The sequence below is a fragment of the Sinohyriopsis cumingii genome, unplaced genomic scaffold (assembly GCF_028554795.1).
Source record: "Sinohyriopsis cumingii isolate HCF-2022 unplaced genomic scaffold, ASM2855479v2 utg000349l, whole genome shotgun sequence".
NCBI lineage: Eukaryota > Metazoa > Mollusca > Bivalvia > Unionida > Unionidae > Sinohyriopsis > Sinohyriopsis cumingii.
Window position 1 is genome coordinate 3,428,534 of NW_028315889.1, and position 21,575 is coordinate 3,450,108.

The window sequence follows — 21,575 nt, forward strand, 5'->3', positions numbered from 1 at the left end:
GCCCAGCGAACAGACACCTTTCAAAGTCATCGATAAGATTCAACACGTTCACCAATCAAATGACCAATTTTAAATCAGTGATGGCAAAGCTACACTTTACATGACCCACATATCACTTCCAAAAGGGAGTGGACACAAAAAAAGTGTTATTGGTGGATGGCATTTGCAGCACCAAGTGCAGCATCTTTCAAATTAACAACACCCAAGACCAGATATCTTTAGCCTGGGTCATCATCGTGGGTTGAACATATGCTGAGTAGAAAAATGACACTGAGAATGGAAATGGGTCTGGAAAAGCATTCAACCTATCAAACAACAAGATGCAGAATTCCTGTTAAGCAAGCTGGACTATCAAAAGGCACAGCCTGTGGCATTCTTAAAATGCAAAAACCGCAAGAAGTTTTGGCTTTATGCTGCATGTTGGAAGTGTGTTTCAAGGAAAATATATTTGTGGCTATCATCACGAAGAACATTTAAATGCCATTACCACTATCACTTCATTCCTTGGATATATTTATTGTTGTGATAAATGCAACAAAGGATTTAGCCATCGTGAGCAACACATTCATTGCAGAAAGATATGTTGGTGATGTTTAGTCTCTAAACCTTGCCTTCACGAAAGACAGGAACAAATCCATTGCTCAGCTTGTCAAAGGGCTTTTGTCATCCCAGTGTGTTAGCAAAAACATCGCATGGTGTAAGGTTCACAGCAGAAAAGTGCTTGCCAACTCCTGAGATTGTGTTCTACTTGTGGAGATCTCATATGCATGTCACCAGAATTTGGACTTGGAACATGAATGCTACATTCAAAAATACAAATCGAGTAGGAGGATGAAAGGAAGAGACTGGCATTCACCTTCCTAATTTCTGTATAGCTCATTGAATGTGTGAGATGTACATGCAAGAATTCTTTTCATTGCCCTCTCTATAACAAGATTCCAACCATGTTTCCTGATTTCACCCAAGTGACAACATATGGAGTCAAGATGACATTGAACAATGCAGAGACTGCCATTGTTTTGCCATGGTGATGGCTTACAATTTTTTTGGATACAGTAGACAATGTTTTCAAAAATACTATTTAGAACAAGGCATCAAATGCCCCCCAAGTCAAAATGAGCCAAAATCACTTATGTAAGTGGGGCAAGTACAGTTAAAAGATTCCTTGAGTTATTTGGCCATTCCTTTGTGCCTTAAATATTTGCAAAGAAATGAAATGACCAAAGGATATTTTCCACTTTCAGTACCAGTGCCAATCAACACACAGTCCTACCATGCTTGCCTGATGTACACTATTACGACCCCAACAATATGCCCACTGAACAAAGAGAAGCCTTCTGTGCTTGGTACCACTTGCAAGCTTCAGACCCCTTTGACTTTCAGGAAAAAATGTTAAGGTATTTTTGCTGTCATGTGGAGTTTTATGGCATTGTAACAGTTGTGGAAATTTTTTAAAATTTTTTATGGAACAAGGATAGATTCATTCTGTGAAGGAAGCCTGTAGCTTCACCAAAGCATGCTCCTTAATGTACTACAGCCAATTCATGCCCAAGAACATCCTAGCTGGACACCCTTAAACTAAGGAGTTCATCGAACATCAGTACTCAACCAAAGCTGTGCACTGGTTACATTGCTTGTGTGAAAAGAAGACATATGGATCCAACATCCTGAATTGGAGGAGGCAAAAAGATAATTGGAAAAATATTCACTGGATGGGTGGGACATAGAAGACCCAAAGATTATTTATGAATTTAATGGATGCTTATTTCACAATTGCCCTGTCTGTTATCCTAAACATCTGATGAAAAATGAATTCTTAGCACCATGGAAGGATTGTACAAGAAAACTTAATAATAATGCCTGAAGTTAGAGCAAGAAGGATACCAGGTGATTGAAATGTGGGGGCATGAATACAATCAGCATTTCAAAACCAATCCAGAGTTTAAGCGCATTGTGGAAAGTTACAATGTATTGGACACTCTAGACCCATGTGACAGTTTATATGGAGGATGAACAAATGCTGTACAATGCAGATGAGGGAAAAGAAGAAGAAATCATATACCTGGATGTGTGTAAATATTGTCACTTTATAGCAGGACACCCATAAATGCTGGCTGAACATTGACATGAAAAACATCCATCAAAATGAAGTCTTTGATCAAATGCAAAGTCCTGACTCCCACCCACTTGTACCACCATGTCTTACCTTTCCACTCTCAAGGAAAGCTGGTGTTTCCTTTGTGTCGTACCTGTGCTGAATCTTGTAGTCAAGACCAACTTTATCATCACCTCCAAAAAGAATATGCTTTGACAGGAACGTGGGTCAATGTGGATTTGCTTTGTGCTCTGGAACTGGGATATTAGCTGTTAGAAATGTGTGAAATTTACCACAGTCCAAGACCAAAAAGTACCAAAAGGATGACGACACCTAGAATTTCATTTTCTCAGGGTATGTTGATGCCTTTCTGAATGTGAAACAAGAAGCCAGCAGCTATCCTTCCAGGTGGCAGACACCCCACGACCAAGACAAATTCAAAGAGGAATTCCATTCTTAGGAAGTCATTATACCACATAAAAAAATGAAGGAAGATGCTTGTTTGCCAGAGTCATGGTGAATTGCTTGTGTGGAGAAATGGCGCAACATCAGTGTTTACCCAAGATGGAGTACTTGGCAGAGCCCTCCCTCTACTATAACATGCTCTGTAACAAAAGAAAATATATTAAACATTTGGACATCATTGGCAAAGATTTGATCCAGGTGAACTATGAAGAAGAAGAGAGTTTGTATTGGCCAACAGATTTGGAAATATCATCATTACTGCCTACATGACAGCCCACTCACTTAAAATTGTATGAAACCTTACACCTATTATGAGATCATTGACATGGACAGTTGTGTCTACATTCATCACCTTGATCATCCTCACCTGACCATCGAAATAGACTATTTATGGGCATGGACAGATGCATACCCTGAAAACAAGATTCTTAGCTTTGCTGGTGGTGGTCCTAAAAATTATAGCAATGAATACTGAGACAAATGGGGAGAATTGCACACTGACTGCAGAGTGAAAGGATTGATTTTGAACCATCAAGCAAACCAACTGGTCAACATTGGTGCGCTGCAAGATGCTTTACAGTCTGGAGAGGATCAACACTTCGGAGTGACCACCGGAGTCGCACAAAATTGTACGGATACCATCGCACAAGATCATCAGTTGCCCTTTGGAAAAAATGTTTCAGATTGTCTGCTAGAAGCAAGTCTAACTTCCAAACCACTTTACTGATATTGTCTAGTATATCAGTGGGAAGACTTCCAAGACTGACACTTCATTACAAAGACAAATGCAGAGCTAGAAAAAAGATAAATCATTTCACACAGTCACAAGCAAACGCTAGGTTCAAGTTCAGTGATAAAATTGAGTGTGATGCTGTACCTTGTGATTGCATGGATGCTGTACCCTACGACATCATTGATTCAGCGTAACAGGTACACTTCTCTAATAGTACTACCACCACCATTAAAGTGATGCTCTGCATGTACCTTACTATTCTACTAGCAAGAGCGATGCCACTTATTGTCATCTTCATTACCACTTCACTATGCATCTACCATTCCTATGGATCATATCCATGCCTGTGCAAGGAACTTGGAATGTCACCCCCAACTCAAGGCGAAGATGTCATTATTTATTCCATCTTAAAACTGGATCCTAATGCCCCAGCAGCCAACCCCAAGATGTTCCAAGAAGAAGAGCAGTGGTGCCATGCCAGACTTATGCCCAGAAAAAGAAAAGTCCCAAGAAAAGAAAAGCCCCAAAAAAGGGAAACCTAAAGAAACTTCTCATTGACTTCTTCCTTAGTTGCAGCGTAAGCTGCTAAAGTAGTACCATCCCCAAGATCAAAGACCAAGATTGACAGTGTTACAAAGTTTGCTTGATTTATCCAAACGAGCCATCAAGATTTAGTCTGCTGCAAACCCCCAACATTGAGTAATGGCCATCATGACACAGTGTACTACCAGTCAGGGAGATGCATTCCAGTACAAAAAAGACAGGCAATTTGCTTCAGTGTTTTTTACTCCTGAAAGAAAAAATATGTCACCCTTGGAAGTGCACACCACCAGCAGTCTCTTGTCAAAAGAGCAAAAAGAAAGGGACTGCCTTGTTTGGCCAAACATCGGGGCATGTCAGTTCTGTTGAAAGCCCATCCACCCATGTAAAAACAAATTCAAACAGCCCCAAAAGAAATTATCTATACCATATGTGAATGTTGTTTGAACATTGTAGGAAAACATGAAAATTTTCTTCATCAAATGGTCAAAAGAAAATACCCATCAATCAAAAGAAAAAGATGTTGGTACAACACAGATCAATTCTCCCCATGCAGATATGACCCTTGCTCAAAGAAGTGGCTGCTTCTTTGTTTTGAGAGCTTATTGGACAAGTTAAAGAAGCATCAAGAAACAAGGAGGAGGAGGAAGATAAAAAAAGGAAAAATGTCACAGATGAAATTTAAAATCTCATGGAAGGATGAAAACTGACTTTAGTGACCACAAACAGTTGATGGAATTCCACCTTTGGCAAGAACAATGGACCCCTCATTTACATCCCAATCCTAATTTGACCAAGATGTCACAGTTACAGCAGGTATTATAATTGTTCATGGATCACATCGATTTGTCAGAAATGGAAAAATCGCAATGGTATGGACAAATCTTGCATAATCTTCAGCTCTTGCACCATAAAGCTTTAGACCAAACAGCTAAACCAACTCTGAAAGATTTCAAGGCCACGATGAAAAGCCAGTCACTGCCACCAACCCCCCCCCCCAGTGACCAAGACAGACATGACCACATTAATGCCAGAGGAAGAAGACATATGAAAAGTCTTTGAAACACCATCAGCTTGCATCCCTAGTAAGATTACAGTATCCTTGTATACCCCTTGCTCTGCTCCCCAATGAGAAGAACTCAAGACTTTGGTTAAAAAGATGATGTCAACCTCTTTTTCAACAGATGTCTAAAAGAAAGAAGGGAAACAGGAAATGAAAAAGAAAGCAAGAAAAAGTTACCTCTTTACCACCACCACCATTGGTTGCTATTCCTGTGGCACATCAGACGCATCAAGCAGTTTCCAAGCCCCTTGAAACCAAGAGTAGCATCAGTGAACAGTGTGTGACTTGTTGAAGAGAACCCTCATGGAGAATCTTTTAGCCTGCATTTACTACAATCATCCCCATGCAGCAGGTTATGGAGCAGTTAAAAAGTTGTATCATACTGCCAGAACCGAACTGAAAAGTGTATGTTTACCCCAGGTGCAAAGATGGTTGTAAGAATAAGCCATGTACATATACCAATTTGACAAAAATTTTCCAGCAGCTGAACCAAAGTGAAGGGCATCAGTCAACAAATACAAAGCTGATTTTGCTGATGTATCTTATTTGGCCATGTACAGTCACAGCTACAAGTAGACAACTAAGTGACCGTAGGTTCTACCAAAAACCAGACCATCATCCAACACCAGAATATGCAAAAACCATCACTAATAGTATTGACAAGGCATACCAAATTGGACACATAGACCAGCAAATGAGAAACTACTTAAGCCCAGAAAACCCAAGGGCAGGTAGATTTTATCTTCTACCTAAAATCCACAAACAAGGAAGCCCGGGCAGACCTATAATCTCTGGTAACAGGCATCCCACAGAAAGGATATAAGAATATTTGGATTATTTTATGAGACTACATGTCCACAAATTACCATCATATCTTCAGGACACAACAGATTAGCTCATAAAAAGCAAAGCAAGCGAACCATTACTGTCAGGTACATTGTTTGTCTAATTAGACGTCACATCTTTGTATACTAACATACCTCACAACGAAGGGATGCAGGTATGTAGAGAAGCATGGGAAACTAGAACTGTAGACAATCCACCCTCACACTTCCTAGCCCAACTCCTGGAGCTTGTCCTGAAACTCAGTAACTTTGAATTTAATGAAGAAAACTACCTCCAAATTAATGGAACCACAATGGGTACAAAAATGGCCCCTTCATATGCTAATATTTTTATGGGAAAACTGGAGGGTCAACTTCTAGCATCAGTTGAACTTACACCATACCAGTGAGTATGCTTTATTGATGATATAGAAATATTGTAGCAACATGGAAGAGAAAGTCTGGATGTTTTCATATCAAAGGCATATAACTTCCATCCCTCAATAAAATTCATGGTGGAAGTCTCCAACTCAAACCACATCTTCCTGAACAGCCAGACTGGTAGAAAACAAACTTCATACAGACATCTACTCAGAACCAAGTGACAAACACCAGTATCGTCCCCCAAGGAGCTGTCCCTCAAAACACCGCATTAGAAACATCCCATATAGCCAGGCACCGAGGATATGCAGAATTAGCTCTGATGATGAAACATTCCTAAAAAGGTTTGAAGAGCTATCGAAACATTTAATTTACTGAGGCTATGACAAAGACCTGATTATGAAGGTAACCCAAAGGGCTAAACAAACTAAAATATGGAAAGAAGGAAAAGGCTGATAGGATACCATTTATCTTGATCTACCATCCAGACAACCTCAAAGTAGGTAAAATCGTAAGGAAACACTGGCCTATCGTGGAATCGTCGGAAGCACTAAAGTTAATTCTCCCTAACAAACTTGTAGTAGCCTACCAGACACCAAAAAACCTCAAGGACATCCTGGTCAGGGCAAAGCTAACTCCAATCACTAAACAAGACCACCCTAGTCAACCTGGCCCCTGTGGCAATAAAAGGTACAAAACCTGCAAACATATGATAGAGACCAGGACGTTTTCTAGTACAGTGACTAGAGAAAAACTAAACATACATGGTCCAAACAAAACATGCAGAAAAGACAATGTCATTTATGTCATCACATGTAAGATCTGTAGCCTTCAGTATGTTGGAGAAACTGAAAAGCTACACAAAAGGATCAACCTTCACTGATCTGATTGGATGACAAAGAAGCTATACAAAAGCCCGGTTGCAGAACACTTCTCCTCCCCTGGCCACACTTTCAGTGATATAACACTTATTGCTATTGCTCACAACCTCAACTGGAGTCCCCAGACCAGGAAAGAAAGCCGCTTTAGAACATTGAAACCAAGCGGTTTAAACCAAGAAGACTAGAAAAAGACAGCCATGCACAAATAAAATTATCTTTTGCAGCTGATACATTTTCTTTTAAATAATTCTCTAAATATGCTTAGTAGCCTATGACTACTATAACGATGAAATATCTGGGATATAATTTGCATAAATTTACATAAAAGATGTCGTTATGGCTTAACAATTTCTAGGTCAATACAAATATTTTCCAGTATCAGCAACAAGCTGAAACAAACTAGTTGAAGCATAATACATTTAAAGGTTTAATTCCTGTATTAACAGCCATGTAAAGTTTCACAAACATAACCTTTTTTCTGTTTTATTTGTTTGTCTTGTCTATGTTTTGTATTTGCCATTGAAAAAGACTCATTAAAGAGTCAAAAGAGCTCAGGCTAGTTAGATACTAGTTTAGCACTGTTTGTTGTCAGATTATTGCGCATATATATATATATATATATATATATATATATATATATATATATATATATATATATATATATATATATACAGACAAAGGGTAATAGCTGTTGCCCATTACCTCCCCTTGATACCTGCAGATGCCAGTATGTAGCTTCACTTTTTGCAGACTACATGCCATACATTTATCCTCCAACAATCCAGCCCTTTTTTTTCCTATGGGGCCATCCAACATTCATTTTGGATTTATTGTGCAGATTTTTTGATGTATTGCAGGTTGTATGCTTTATTTTAACATTTCTACCAATTTTTCTGTGATTTGTCAGTTATCAGGACTTTGTCTTGTAAGACCACCATCCCACCATGCTGTCATTGACCTTATACAAGGTCATTACAAGTTAGCATACCTTTGACTTTATTTTGCTTACTCCATCTGTTATTGACCTTTTAGTATAAGAATTCTGAAGTGCTGCTTGATAATTAATTTATTCATATTTCACGTTGTTTTGATAGAATTATGGTTTAATTATTAACTAAGCATTGTGCATAAGTTTATATCAAGGCCATAGGTTTCAGATACAACATTTTCATTGATCTGTTAGTTACAATGGTGTTTTAGTGACCTTGTAATTTCAACACATTACTAGTTTCTGCTTTTGTTTGTGTTTTTTGTGTCATTTCAGTAGAAGTCACTAAGTCCGAGTGCATTCATGCTGGATCCATTGGATCCAACTCTTAATACTGCCATAACATTACTGACTGTTCAGTAGTCACTGGCTGTCCTGACATCGCCAACTGTCCAGCCGATACTGGCAGTCCAGCTGACAGTATCAGTCCAGCCATCCCAGCATGGGGAGAATTTCATTGAAATGGTCTTGCCAGATACTGATATCTTAATGATAGATTCATCCATCTAGCCACATCATCGGCATCTTATTACTGTACCAGAGATTTCAGTGAGAAATCTGTCCATTCTACCAGGTCTGTGATCTGGCCAGTACCAGTGATTGCTGGACCATTTGTATTCCGCCAGCATCCGGGCTGACCACACACCATTCACACCCCATCGATTGGATCTAAGGCATATTAAGATCTGTCCAATCAGTGTACTGTTGGCAACATGCTCTTTCTTTGATGGAGATTTTAATTTAAAATCTGTCTTTCCAGCCAGGTCTTTTGAGCAATTAGTACTGGTGATAGCTATACCACCAGCTTCCAGGCCTAACATTCAATGGTTAAACCAGCTATCATTGACAGTAGTGCCAGACTTCTGTATGTACCCTGCTTGTCCACAAGGGAGAGCTAGTGAAGTTTTACTGAGGATGGAATTGAGTCATCATAACACCTGGTTTGTCTTCTTTAGGACTACAAGTAAACCCAGTTAGGCCTTGACGCACAGTGCATGAAACGGACTCCTTCAAATCCACCATGGAATGGACTGAAGTTAGCTTTTGAATTGGCGTCAAGGAAAATTTCTTTTTTGGAATGACTTCACCTGTTCTACTGCTCTAAAGAATTGATAGATCTCTTTGAGGAAGAAGAAACAGACTTAAGGCAACAGATGTCTTCAGAACCGATATCCTGGCACTTGGCAAGAATCTAGTAGTGGTTCATGCATATGCCCATCTGTTTATTAGGGTGGACAGATCTGCTTCATGCCCATCTGTTTTTTAGGGTGGACAGATCTGCTTCATGCCCATCTGTTTCTTAGGGTGGACAGATCTGCTCCATGCCCATCAGGGCTGGGTAGAGATGTAGTTGCAGAATTGCAGACACCTGCCAATGGTCACACTTTGGAAGCAAGTCAGGATTGCAAGGGTCATTGACCATGCTATGGCCAACTCTTTGATGGGTTGGCCAGTCTGCTCTTGATATGATGTGTCATGTCTGTGATTCATGTGGCTCCTACCTTATCATACCTTCACTTTCCTGATGACCCTGGTCAGTTCACCATTGCTTTGGAGGAAGAATAGAGGAACCTTGGTGGCATGCAGCTCAGGAACTGCCCATCCACCTTGCCACTGAATGCACATGGGCATTTGGAACCACTCACTTCCCATCAGTGTGAAGGGATGTTCAGCTGCCTCAAGACAGGGGATCTCCCTAGTTACACATGCACCAACATAGATCCCTGGGATGCAGTCATGCAATTGCAGTATGAATTTAATTGTTGAGCTCACTGGACCTCTCTATTTCCTCAGAAAGGAGGGGGTATGAATCAGGTCATTTAGAGGGGCTGTGGGTTTAGTTCATCAACAATCCCCTCTCCCCTGTTCATGAATACACCATCAGGTCAGGAGAAGGATGCCTTTCTACAACAGGAGATACTGTTGCTCATCCAAAAAACAATCAATAGCTTGTGCAACAACTACAATACCCACTGTTTCACTCAAGCTGTTTCCTTTTTTGGAATGCAAACAGCAGGTTGAGGCCCACCTTTGACTGGAGTCACCTCACCCAATTCAAAATGGAGACAACAAGGTCAGTCTGCCTCTCCATCAGTCATCACAGGGCAAGTATGCCGTCAGTCTCTCTCTGACAGATGCATGCATTCATGTCCCTAGCAACCCCATCTCTCACAAGTTAATCCATTTCACTTACCTCCACACCATTTATCAATTCACCATTCTTCCCTTTGGCTTCAATGTCAGCCTCTGGGCTTTCACTCAGACCATGAATGGCATTGTCTCCCTGTTCTGGCTAGTGTCATCTACATCAATGGATGTGTACCTGGGTGGCATCCTACAGAAACTCATGGTAAGCTCTACCCTACTCCAAGATGGGAATAATCTTCCTTTCTTCGTCCAATATGGATATGGAGTTCTTAACCAACTGGAATCTGGTCCACCCCATGTGTTCACATTACCAGAATCGTTGAACAACAGGACTTTAGTGAATTCTTGCTTTTCCTTGGTTTATTATACGGCAGTGGATACTGCTTGGCCATCTCTTTCTGCGGGCCCTGCAAACACATTGGTACCCCATTTTATGTCCTCTTAATCAAGTAGTCATGATCATGCCTAAGATTCAATCATTCCCGCATCATTGGGTCAATCCAGGTCAGCTGACCATTGGAATTCCACTGAAGAAGCCCCATGCGGAAATAACGGTAGGTATTGCCACCAGTGTGTACAGAGGTGGGGTCCACCTGTTGCAGACCTTCACTACCATCAATGACACCTGGGAGCCAGGGGAAATGGCCTCTATACATCAGCATCATAGAAATGAAGGTTGTCATCAATACCTTTCATTTCCAACAAGATTGCCTCTGAGGCGATAATGGTCCACATTCGGTCTGACAACTCTGTGTCTCCTCAAACAGGGAGGCACCAAATCACTCTACCTGTGTGTTCTGATTTGACATTTCAGCGTGGGTGCAACAATCTGCATATCAACATACAAATCAGACACCTTCCAAGCAGACTCGATGTCTTGGATGAGAATCAGTCCAGAGATGGTCACGTCCATCATACAGAATGGTCCCTACATCAATCAGTCCTAGCTCAGCTTTGCATAATTTGAGGGCATCTGATGAACGACCTCTTGGCAACAAGGTGGAATCCATTGCTACACACCTTTGTCTCTACAGTTCCAGACCCAAAAGCTTGGGCTGTTGATGCCCTGTCAGTCATTTGGGAGGGGTTGTGGGCCTTTCCTCCTTTCCCATGGTGCTGATATTGAAAGTAACCCAGAAGTTATGGGGTCAAAATGGCAAGGTGATTCTGATAACTCCTCTCTGATGGGACAAGCCCTTGGTCACTGATCTATTCGTTCTAGCGATAGTACAACCAGGAAGATTGCAACCCGAATCTTCTCCAGCACCTACTGTCACAGGTGGTCCTTTCATGCATGGGCTACCGTCTTCTTCTACATGCTTGGCTCTTATCAGGACAGCTTTGCAAGACAATTCAAACCTTCAGTTGTTGAGGGAGTCTTGAGAGCAATAAGGTCCTTCACTTTGAAGGCTTACGAGTGGAAGTGGCACGTGTGTAGGGACTTGTGCCAGGTCTATCACATCATCTATTTGCTTGTCTCAGCCCCTCAGTTGGCTTTTTTTTCTCTGGCTCTTTGAGGAGAAACAGTTGGCCTCAGTTGCTCTCAAAAGCTATCGATCTATTATATCAGACACCCACCAAGATCATGGCAGATATGACATTGGGTATTACAAAGACCTTTCAGATCTTTCTGCAAATTTTCATCTCCAGTGACCAAAATCCATAACATTGTTTCCCAATTGGAACTTGTCCTGGGTTCTAACATGGCTCAACTCAAGCAAGTTCTAGCCCCTAGCCCACACTTCCCTGAAGATTCTATGATACAAGACATGTTTCCGGATAGCTTTAGCTTCTGCATGTAGGGTCAGTGAGCTACATGCCCTTTCAGTCAACCTGAACTATCTTCATTTCAGATCAGATGGTATGGTAGCTCTCCTATCACAACCAGGTTTTGTAGACAAAATCTGGGTACTGTCTGTCAGTAACCAATGAGTTGTCATCCATCCCCTCTCTTCCATAGACAAGTTGAGAGCAGCAGCCATGCAAGATCTTGTCAGTGCAAGATCAGTCGCCTCATGAAAATTACAGCTCATGAGATTAGAGCCATCTCCGTGAGCCTTACATTTGGACATTATATTTCGATCCGAGATATCATAGAAGCTATTGGCTTGCATGCAGAGTTAACCTTCTTGAGTTTTTACCTCAGAGAATTAGCATTGCAGAGACAAACTTTGGATCTGGTAGGGCTAGTGGCAGCAGCACAGATGGCCACCACACTCAACTATATCAATCGACACAGTCTGTTATATTTGGAAGTTTTTGTAGATGAGATGATCTCAACTTCATCTTCTCAACCATATAAAGAGTCTCAGGTCAAGGAATCATGGGCTGTGTTGCTTGTGCCATTAGGAGAATGGGTTATCTTAAATATGGGGAATCCCACTCAGCAATAAACTGCAACACCTGGTGGTATCAAGGGGAGGTAATGGGCAAGAGTTATTATCCTATGTTTATTGAGATATATAAGATATGGAAAGACATATTTTTGTCTTTTAATAGGGATGGATTCGTGAGGTAGCAGGCTTATATTCGTAATGTAATGTGACTGGGTAAGTATTCTTGGAGAAATATAATTTATTTAAAAATTTGCCTTTGCACAGACTCCCTATGGTGAAAGGCTGGCCAAACTGTCATATTCTTCAATGCACTCTGTCAGAATTGGCACCAAGGCAGCAAAGGAACGGCACCAGAAGCGTGGTGGTGTCACTGAAGATATGTGGGACATACTACAGCAACACCTACATTGGATGCAGCATGATAAGGCACACCGGTTCAGCCAGGAAACTGTAAAGCAGGGATACCAACAGTTGCTGATCAGTAATACTGGATTGGTAGGTAGTCAGATAAAACACAAAGAGGACACTTACTAATTATATCTCCTGAACTTACTGCCCATCCATCTTTCCATCCATTCATCATACTTAAGCAAGATATCTCAAGACTCTTGATCCAAAACAGATTTTTAGACATCTTGTGTGAGATCCAAGACCCGTTTAGGTTCTGATGACTTTGTCATTATAGTCAAGGTTGCAGATATTTTATGTTAAGTGAAGGACATGAGCTTGGTTAGCTTTTCTTGACCTTGAGCAAATTTTAAAGATTACATGATGATATTATGTATGCATTGTGGTTTATACATCATGGGTGGGTAAGAAAGACATGCATGGAATGTAATGAAGATATCTTAAGAACAATGGAACCAAATCATTGGATATTTTTAAATGATCCTTAAGATCTTGTTATGTTGTGACGACCTTAGCCTAAATGTTAAAGTCATAGAACAACTTTTGATTTACACAGATTCTTTCATATTGTACTATTATTTCAGAAAAGTTTGATTCTTGAAGTCATTGTATTCTTGACACCTATATTCAGCATGAAAAGATTATATTATTTATGATCACAAATGGTTTCCAAGATATGTATATGTCTTATTTACTTGTGTATACATGTGAATGTCTGCTCCTTTTTGCACAAAATATCAACTTGCACCTGAACTAAAATTGGGTCAGGTGTGGCAGGTAAAACTATAATTATTTTTTGTCACATGATGATTTCCCCTTATAGAAACAAACTGGTACCCTTTAATGTTAAAAATCTGGGGCTTTCATTTCTTTCTTCTTATTAGATTTTCCATTTCTTTCTGTCCAGACCAATATCACAGAATGACATTGATTGTCATGATAGGGATTGAGGGGAACTCAAGCTTTTGCTTTTAAAAACAAATTCTTATAGTTAGGGACTGACCATTTAATTTTCAGAAAGGGGAGTAGTAGTGGCCAGTGAATTTTTGGAGAAGAAAATTCCTGCTCCCAAATAGTTTCAAAAAATGTTCTTGTTCTGTTTTATAGACATAAAGAAGCCAATATATCCGTAACTTTTGTTTTAAAATAATATTCTGGAGCAAAAGAAAAATATCTTGGCCAGAAAGAAATTCCCTTTGCTCTCACCCCTTCCACACAGATAAATGGTCAGTTTTCTACTAAGCTGATGGTTCCACCTCTGGTTGTTTAAGTAGCTGATCTGTAAATTTTCTTTTCATAATGATTGTGCATCTAACCTCCACCTGCTTCATGTTACCAACTGTACATTTGTAAGTTTTTCTTTCCTACACCATGTGGTCTTGAGGATCTAAAATATGCCCAATGCACCGTCCTGCATGTTGTGAAAGGCAACTATTGGAAGCAACCTGTTTGCCATGGGATGCCAACCATAATAATGTTTAATCTGGGAAAGTATGGTTTATAGAAAAAAATATGACCTACATTATATGGATTTACCAGTGTTTGCCTTAATCTTTTTTGAGAGTTTTGCAGTACCTCTACCTTTTTTCTTTTGTCTCATGGCACATATTCAATTCTGATTGGACAGATTTTGTCTTCCTGGGGATTTTGGTGAGGTTATTGCTTTTAACAATTTAGTTGCCTTGCTGTTGCTTGGCTGTATATAGCCAGGATTTTATTTAGTTGCCTTGCTGTTGCTTGGCGCTATATAGCCAGGATTTTATTTAGTTGCCTTGCTGTTGCTTGGCACTATATAGCCAGGATTTTATTTAGTTGCCTTGCTGTTGCTTGGCACTATATAGCTAGGATTTTATTTAGTTGCCTTGCTGTTGCTTGGCACTATATAGCCAGGATTTTATTTAGTTGCCTTGCTGTTGCTTGGCTCTATATAGCCAGGATTTTATTTAGTTGCCTTGCTGTTGCTTGGCTCTATATAGCCAGGATTTTACTGATGTACCATTAAACCTATACTTACTTTTCTTTCCCGGAAAAATATATACTTAATTTATGTAAAGAAACAAGGTATAGCAAAGTTGTGTTGTTAAGCTTCATGTTTCAAATCCAGAACGTATTCTATTAAGAAATAACTCAAAGTACTTAGGGGCCCCGAGTGGTCGAGTGGTCTAAAGCGCTTTCCGTTATGGATCACTTCCATCTCACCTCTGTCTGCATGGGTTCAAGTCTCGGATTCGGCCAATGTGGGTATGTGAGAAAGCTTTCCCGGATTCTTCCTCCACCATTAGTACTGGCCGCCATGTATAGCCTATCGTGTGCTGAAAAATGGTGTTAAACCCAACAACAACAACAATAACATCAAAGTACTTCATAAGTGAAAATTTTAATGCTAAGTTTCCAGAATGCTTTTCAAGACTTTTTACTGTATAGTCACCAGTACATGCTGCTGGGACAGCATATACCATGTCATCACCACTTGGAATTCAGATACTTCTTTTTAGCTACTAGTTATGGTTCTAGCATGGAGATCTCAATCATTTATATGTTCTACTCCTGAAGTAAGACTCTAGGGAGAGAAAAGGACCCCACAGCGTCACCCAGGGGTGCCAAGTCTAAAATGTTTTGATAATGGGTCATTGATGATGCATGCAGATTTTCACATTTGTGAACTTTGCAGCTTGTGAGTTATTATAAATTTAAGCTAAATTATCTTCAGGGCATGATCAAAATTCTAAAAGTGTTGGAACAGTCTGCAGCAATAGGACTATTATATACCCAAGTTTCATTTGTTTAGCTTTAATAGTGGAGGAGGATTTCAGTGACATTACACACAGCTGTAGACATTTTTCTAAGTGTTGGAAAATCTCAGTGAAGCATGCGTAGTAGATGCTGTTTTGACAATGCTTGGAGGAAAACTGTGATACCATTATCTCTTCTGACAGGCATTTTATTAACTAGAAAAAGGGATAGCAATCAACCATTCCATGACTTTTTGTCGCTGTAAGAATAATTACCAAAAGGATCAAGTGGTGTTCCAATGAAAAATATCTCTTAAAAAGACTCAGCAGAAGTCCTTGAATTGGAGAGCTGGTGTTCATATATATATATATATATATATATATATATATATATATATATATATATATATATATATATATATGTGTGTGTTGAATTATATGATGTGAACAAGAAACACTTAAAACTTGAATTGGAGAACTTGTGTTGATGTATTTTCATCTCTCAGTGTGAACAACAAGCATTAAAGCTTGGCAGTTATTTTCTTGATGGAGACTGACACAAACATTAACTCTGGAGATCTGGGTATATTCATTAGTACTCAGCATTTGAAAAAGTCAGCACATATCTTGGCCTCAAAGTAAGTTACAGGGTTTTTGTTCCAGAAAGGGTCTTTCTTAGAATTATTTTATTAGGTTTATAAACAGCTGTAGGAAATATAGCTGTTATTAAAGATTATTCACATTTATGGTAAAAGATAATACAGCAAGATGAAATTAGATGATGAGTATTATTACAGTGGGAGAGGAGGGTTAGGTTTAAAATAGTAATTTTGAATGCAGCATGTTAATTTACTGTTAGAACAACTATTATAGATATCTTTATTAAGCAAGTAAATTCTTTTGCACGTATTGCAAAAAGAAAACAAACCTTTTAAAAATATTAAAACTGAATGGTCTTGTTTCTACATATTGAAACAAGTAGATGAGTAAGCTATCAATTTCTCCTGATTGCATGAGTAAAGTCATATTTTTTAATTGGAGTGAATTGTATCTAATACCTTTCAGCTGTTCCAGTAAAACATACCAGGGACTCTGGGAAGGCACTTTTAATGTGGTGTACTCATTGATATATGCAATTTAGAATTTTATCATCATTTTATTATGAACTCTTTGAAATCAGAGTATCCTGGCAAATAGTTTTAATATAACTGCCTTCCCTGGGTACCACGTGTGATTAAATAGAACATCCCTGAGCTATTTCAAGGATGATTCTTTGGCCTTTTTTGGTTCAAAATATGCCCTATGCTTTTGTGTAATTTCTAAGTTGTTGATAAGAAGATCATGTTATCAGAAATACAAACAGTAAGAAACATTACAAATATATAAAACCGTTTGTCTCTTTCCAGAATTCAGGGAGAAAATCTGAGCAAGTCCAAGAGCAGGGATCATTTCTAAACAGACTGCACAGTTCATTATCAAAGTATTTACTATTTATACCCTCACCCTATCTCCATCTGTCCATCCTTCAGTCCAGCACACAAATTTGTATGCAACTTTTTATGGATATCTGAAACATGGTTAATATTATGATCATCATGTGAAGATACTCAGCCAGACAAAACACTTTGCTTCTGCAAATCTTGTTGGAGATATTATTGACAAATCTTGTTGATATTATTGACAAATCTTGTTGGACATATTATTGACAAATCTTGTTGGAGATACTATTGACAAATCTTGTTGATATTATTGACAAATCTTGTTGGACATATTATTGACAAATCTTGTTGGAGATATTATTTACAAATCTTGTTGGAGATATTATTGACAAATCTTGTCAGAGACATTATTGACAAATCTTGTTGGAGACATTGACAAATTTTGTTGGAGACATTGACAAATCTTGTTGGAGATATTATTGACAGATCTTGTTGGAGAGATATTATTGACAAATGACTAAGATGGTCATATGGGGTGAGGTTGTGCTACTAAGATCATATAGGGTGAGGTTGTGCTACTAAGATGGTCATATGGGGTGAGGATGTGCTACTAAGATGGTCATATGGGGTGAGGTTGTGCTACTAAGATCATATTAAAGCTTAGATCAACTTATTTTTAGTCCTTTTTACTTCTGATTGTGTCAGTCCATAGTGAAACTAATATATTGGAGAAATACATAAGCTCTTATAGCTTAAAACACTTAAGATCACTTCATCTTTATGCCAAATGTAGAACTTTTGCCATATAATACTTTCATTGAATTAGAATCTGTGCAATAGACATTTAAGATGCTGTTGTATTTATATATCATATGAAGAAAAAAAAATAATTGCTCAAATTTGATTTTGCTATATTTGAAAAGATATTTTTTTTTATTTTTAAAAGCATGTCTGCTGTGCCCCCTCCTTGGGTTGAATCAGTTGCTAGAAGGTCTCCAAGCACAGTGCTTGGAAGACTTTATGCCTAGTTTCTAGGTTTCTAGATTATGGCAAAGGATTTCATGTCACTTAGTAAACTCATTCAGAGACTGGTATCTGCTGATCAGCCATTATGAAAATATTATTATAGCTTCAACTCACAAGTCCGACACTGTCAAACACTGGAACAAGAGTATTGCGTTTGCTGCGTGTACAGCTGTAGCTATGTCCATTATATCACACATTGTTATCAAGGACTGACTTTATGAAATGTGTAACGGCTGGACTATTTTCATAAGGACTTAATTTACTCTACCAAACTATCTGATTGTTGTTACTATGAATAATCAATAAGAAAACTTTTATGTGTGTTTTATTTGCTTGTTTAGCATTTGCTTTTATATTTGTTTCATTACTCTTACTTGAAACAAGCTGCACTGATATTTATTGCCATAGTAATGCTAACATTCTGTTTGATACATGACAGCATGCATAGCAGTACATGACAATATGAATAGCAGTACATGACATTGCATAGCAGTACATGACAGATTGCATAACATTACATGACAGAAAGCATTGCAGTACATGAGATTATGCATAGTACATGACAATATGCATAGCAGTACATGACAGTATGCATAGCAGTACATGACAGATTGCATAGCAGTGCATGGCAGTATGCATAGCAGTACATGACAGTATGCATAGCAGTACATGACAGATTGCATAGCAGTACATGACAGTATGCATAGCAGTACCTGACAGTATGCATAGCAGTATGGATCAGATTACTCAGGTGCATCAATGTATACTTTAATCTACTTGTGGGTAGCAGAATGAAGCCAGAATTGGGAGCAATTATAACGGTCACTTTAGGTGTTTTGACATGTCATATTAATATTTGCCATCCTGCATGTCTTTATTAGATATCGGGTTTTAAATTATTTAATTTATAAGTTGCGAAGTTAAAGATAAGAAAATGAATAAGATTTTTGTTATTAACTTTGAAGATCAGACGTGAGTATTTGGAATTGGTTAAAATATCATTACCATTGGACATTTCTGGCATGTATGTAACAGTTTTTGGAGGCATGATAAATATATTTTAATCATATTAGAAATGAAGTTTCATATTTAGCAAGATTTTAAATAATAATCAAAATTAATGAAAGATTTGTCTTATTTTACTGAGTTATTGATTGAGATTGACTCAGTGCTTCGTCAAGTTCCTGTTCCTCATGCATTTGATGCGAGTCAGCAGGGGATAATGGAACTGACTGGCAACTTCAAGCTTTTGATGCGAGTCAGCAGGGGATAATGGAACTGACTGGCAACTTCAAGCTTTTAATGCGAGTCTGCAGGGGATAATGGAACTGACTGGAAACTTCAAGCTTTTGATGTGAGTCAGCAGGGGATAATGGAACTGACTGGCAACTTAAAGCTTTTGATGCGAGTCTGCAGGAGATAATAGAACTAACTGGCAACTTCAAGCTTTTAATGCGAGTCTGCAGGGGATAATGGAACTGACTGGCAACTTCAAGCTTTTCATGCGAGTCAGCAGGGGATAATGGAACTGACTGGAAACTTCAAGCTTTTGATGTGAGTCAGCAGGGGATAATGGAACTGACTGGCAACTTAAAGCTTTTGATGCAAGTCAGCAGGGGATAATGGAACTGACTGGAAACTTAAAACTTTTGATGCGAGTCAGCAGGGGATAATGGAACTGACTGGAAACTTCAAGCTTTTGATGCGAGTCAGCAGGGGATAATGGAAATGACTGGCAACTTCAAGCGGATATTATATGTGGCTTATATCATGTCAAGACATGAGAATTGATAAACATAATGATGTCTCTGGGGTCTGAATCTGTGTGCTTTTGTCATAAATACAATCCAATATCATGTTCATTGTACATAAAATGTATGAAAATGAGAGCTTATATAAGATGCCCAATATAACTATTGTCTTTTTATTATTATTCATACTAGTTACCATTCTAGGTGTTTTCTTCATGACAAGCTTTTATCTCTATAGGCCAGATGACATGCTGTCAGACAAGGCTTTAGAAAGCCGACGCTTGGAATCCATTTTGGGAGCCCCACCTCAGTTTCTTTATGGGCTGTCTGTCACAGAGACATCTGAACAGATCCAGTCACTTGTAAGTCATAGATCTGGCACATGTGTCAGAGCTTCAATCGCTTCTCTCTACCACTGAGACATCAGAACACATATCCTGTAGATTCACCTTAGTCACTGACTTGACATGTGCACACACACACACACACACACACACACACACATGTGTGCACATACACACACACACACAGAGCCTTCTTTTACTTGTAGGATAACCTACATGATGAATCAGACTTGTACAATAGAGTTTTCATGGGCTGTCTATCCCAAAGACATTACAGTTATGACACCACACATCCTCAAGGGGTTTTCTGTTGCAGGTATGGCATTATTGTTGTTGTTGTTGCTGTTGTAGGGTTTAATGCCATTTTTCAGCACACGATACTGTACAATATTTTCAATGTACATATTCTATTATCCATCTATTCTCATATCCATCATGGTCTCGGTCCCACACCCTGATGGATAATCAAAGTTCTACTTTAATGCAGTTTGAAAGATGCTGTTGTTGTTGTTTTGTTTAACACCATTTTTCAGCACAAGATAGGCTATACATGGTGGCCAGTATAAATGGTGGAGGAAGAACCTGGGAAAACCCCAGAAAGAACCACCAACATTGGCTGAATCTGAGACTCGAACCCACGCAGAGGTGAGATGGCAGTGATCTGTAACAGTGAGTGCTTTAGACCACCCAGCCACTCGGGGCCCCTTTGAGAGATGCATACTTTAAATTTAAATATTCATATATATATATATATATATATATATATATATATATATATATATATATATATATATATATATATATATATATATATATACCATTTTTTATATCCATCATATATGTTGCAAAAGTAAGTCACCTTCACATTCAGAATGCAGTGTTTTCACCGCTAGTGAAATAACATCTACATCCCCATCAAAGATGAATACTCTTATTCAGTAAGTGCACACATATACTGCCTGTAGTTAGACCAGTGAATCTCTTCATCAACAGTCAAGTGTAATTGTTATTTTGTATTCAAAGATCTGATATTTCTATTGGCGAGTACAATAGTACTACTGGTTATGGTATATAAAGCTAGAATCTTGAAGTCACAGATATTAACTGTAGTCAAGATGAATTTACTCAAACTTTATCTATTTGTATTAAAACAATTACCATTTACCAATTAACAGGAATGGAACATACACACTAGTTCAATAGGTCCCAAATGTTCCACACTATAAAATTCCATACTACTCAAAAAGGATCTATTATTCTCAAGCATGTTAGATCATGATAAGTAGACACTGTTTAACAACATTCATCTCAGGGATAAAGAACACTACCTGAATAAAAGCATTGGGCTTTGATCTTAGTCCATGCATTTCTTGAATTCTAATTACCAAACTCTAAGAAATTACTGTATGATATCATCATCA

At 38.6% G+C, this 21,575-nt stretch overlaps 1 protein-coding gene across 2 annotated transcripts in view; it reads left to right on the top strand.

Annotated features, from left to right (window-relative positions):
- Positions 1-21,575, top strand: part of LOC149774336 (protein pigeon-like) — a 198,703-nt gene that overhangs the window by 104,341 nt on the left and 72,787 nt on the right. For both annotated transcript variants that reach the window (XM_089945450.1, XM_089945451.1), the window contains exons 18-20: positions 12,719-12,949; positions 17,001-17,074; positions 20,049-20,172. In XM_089945450.1, coding sequence (XP_089801576.1) covers positions 12,719-12,949; positions 17,001-17,074; positions 20,049-20,172 — 429 coding nt within the window. The remainder of the gene's footprint in view (positions 1-12,718; positions 12,950-17,000; positions 17,075-20,048; positions 20,173-21,575) is intronic.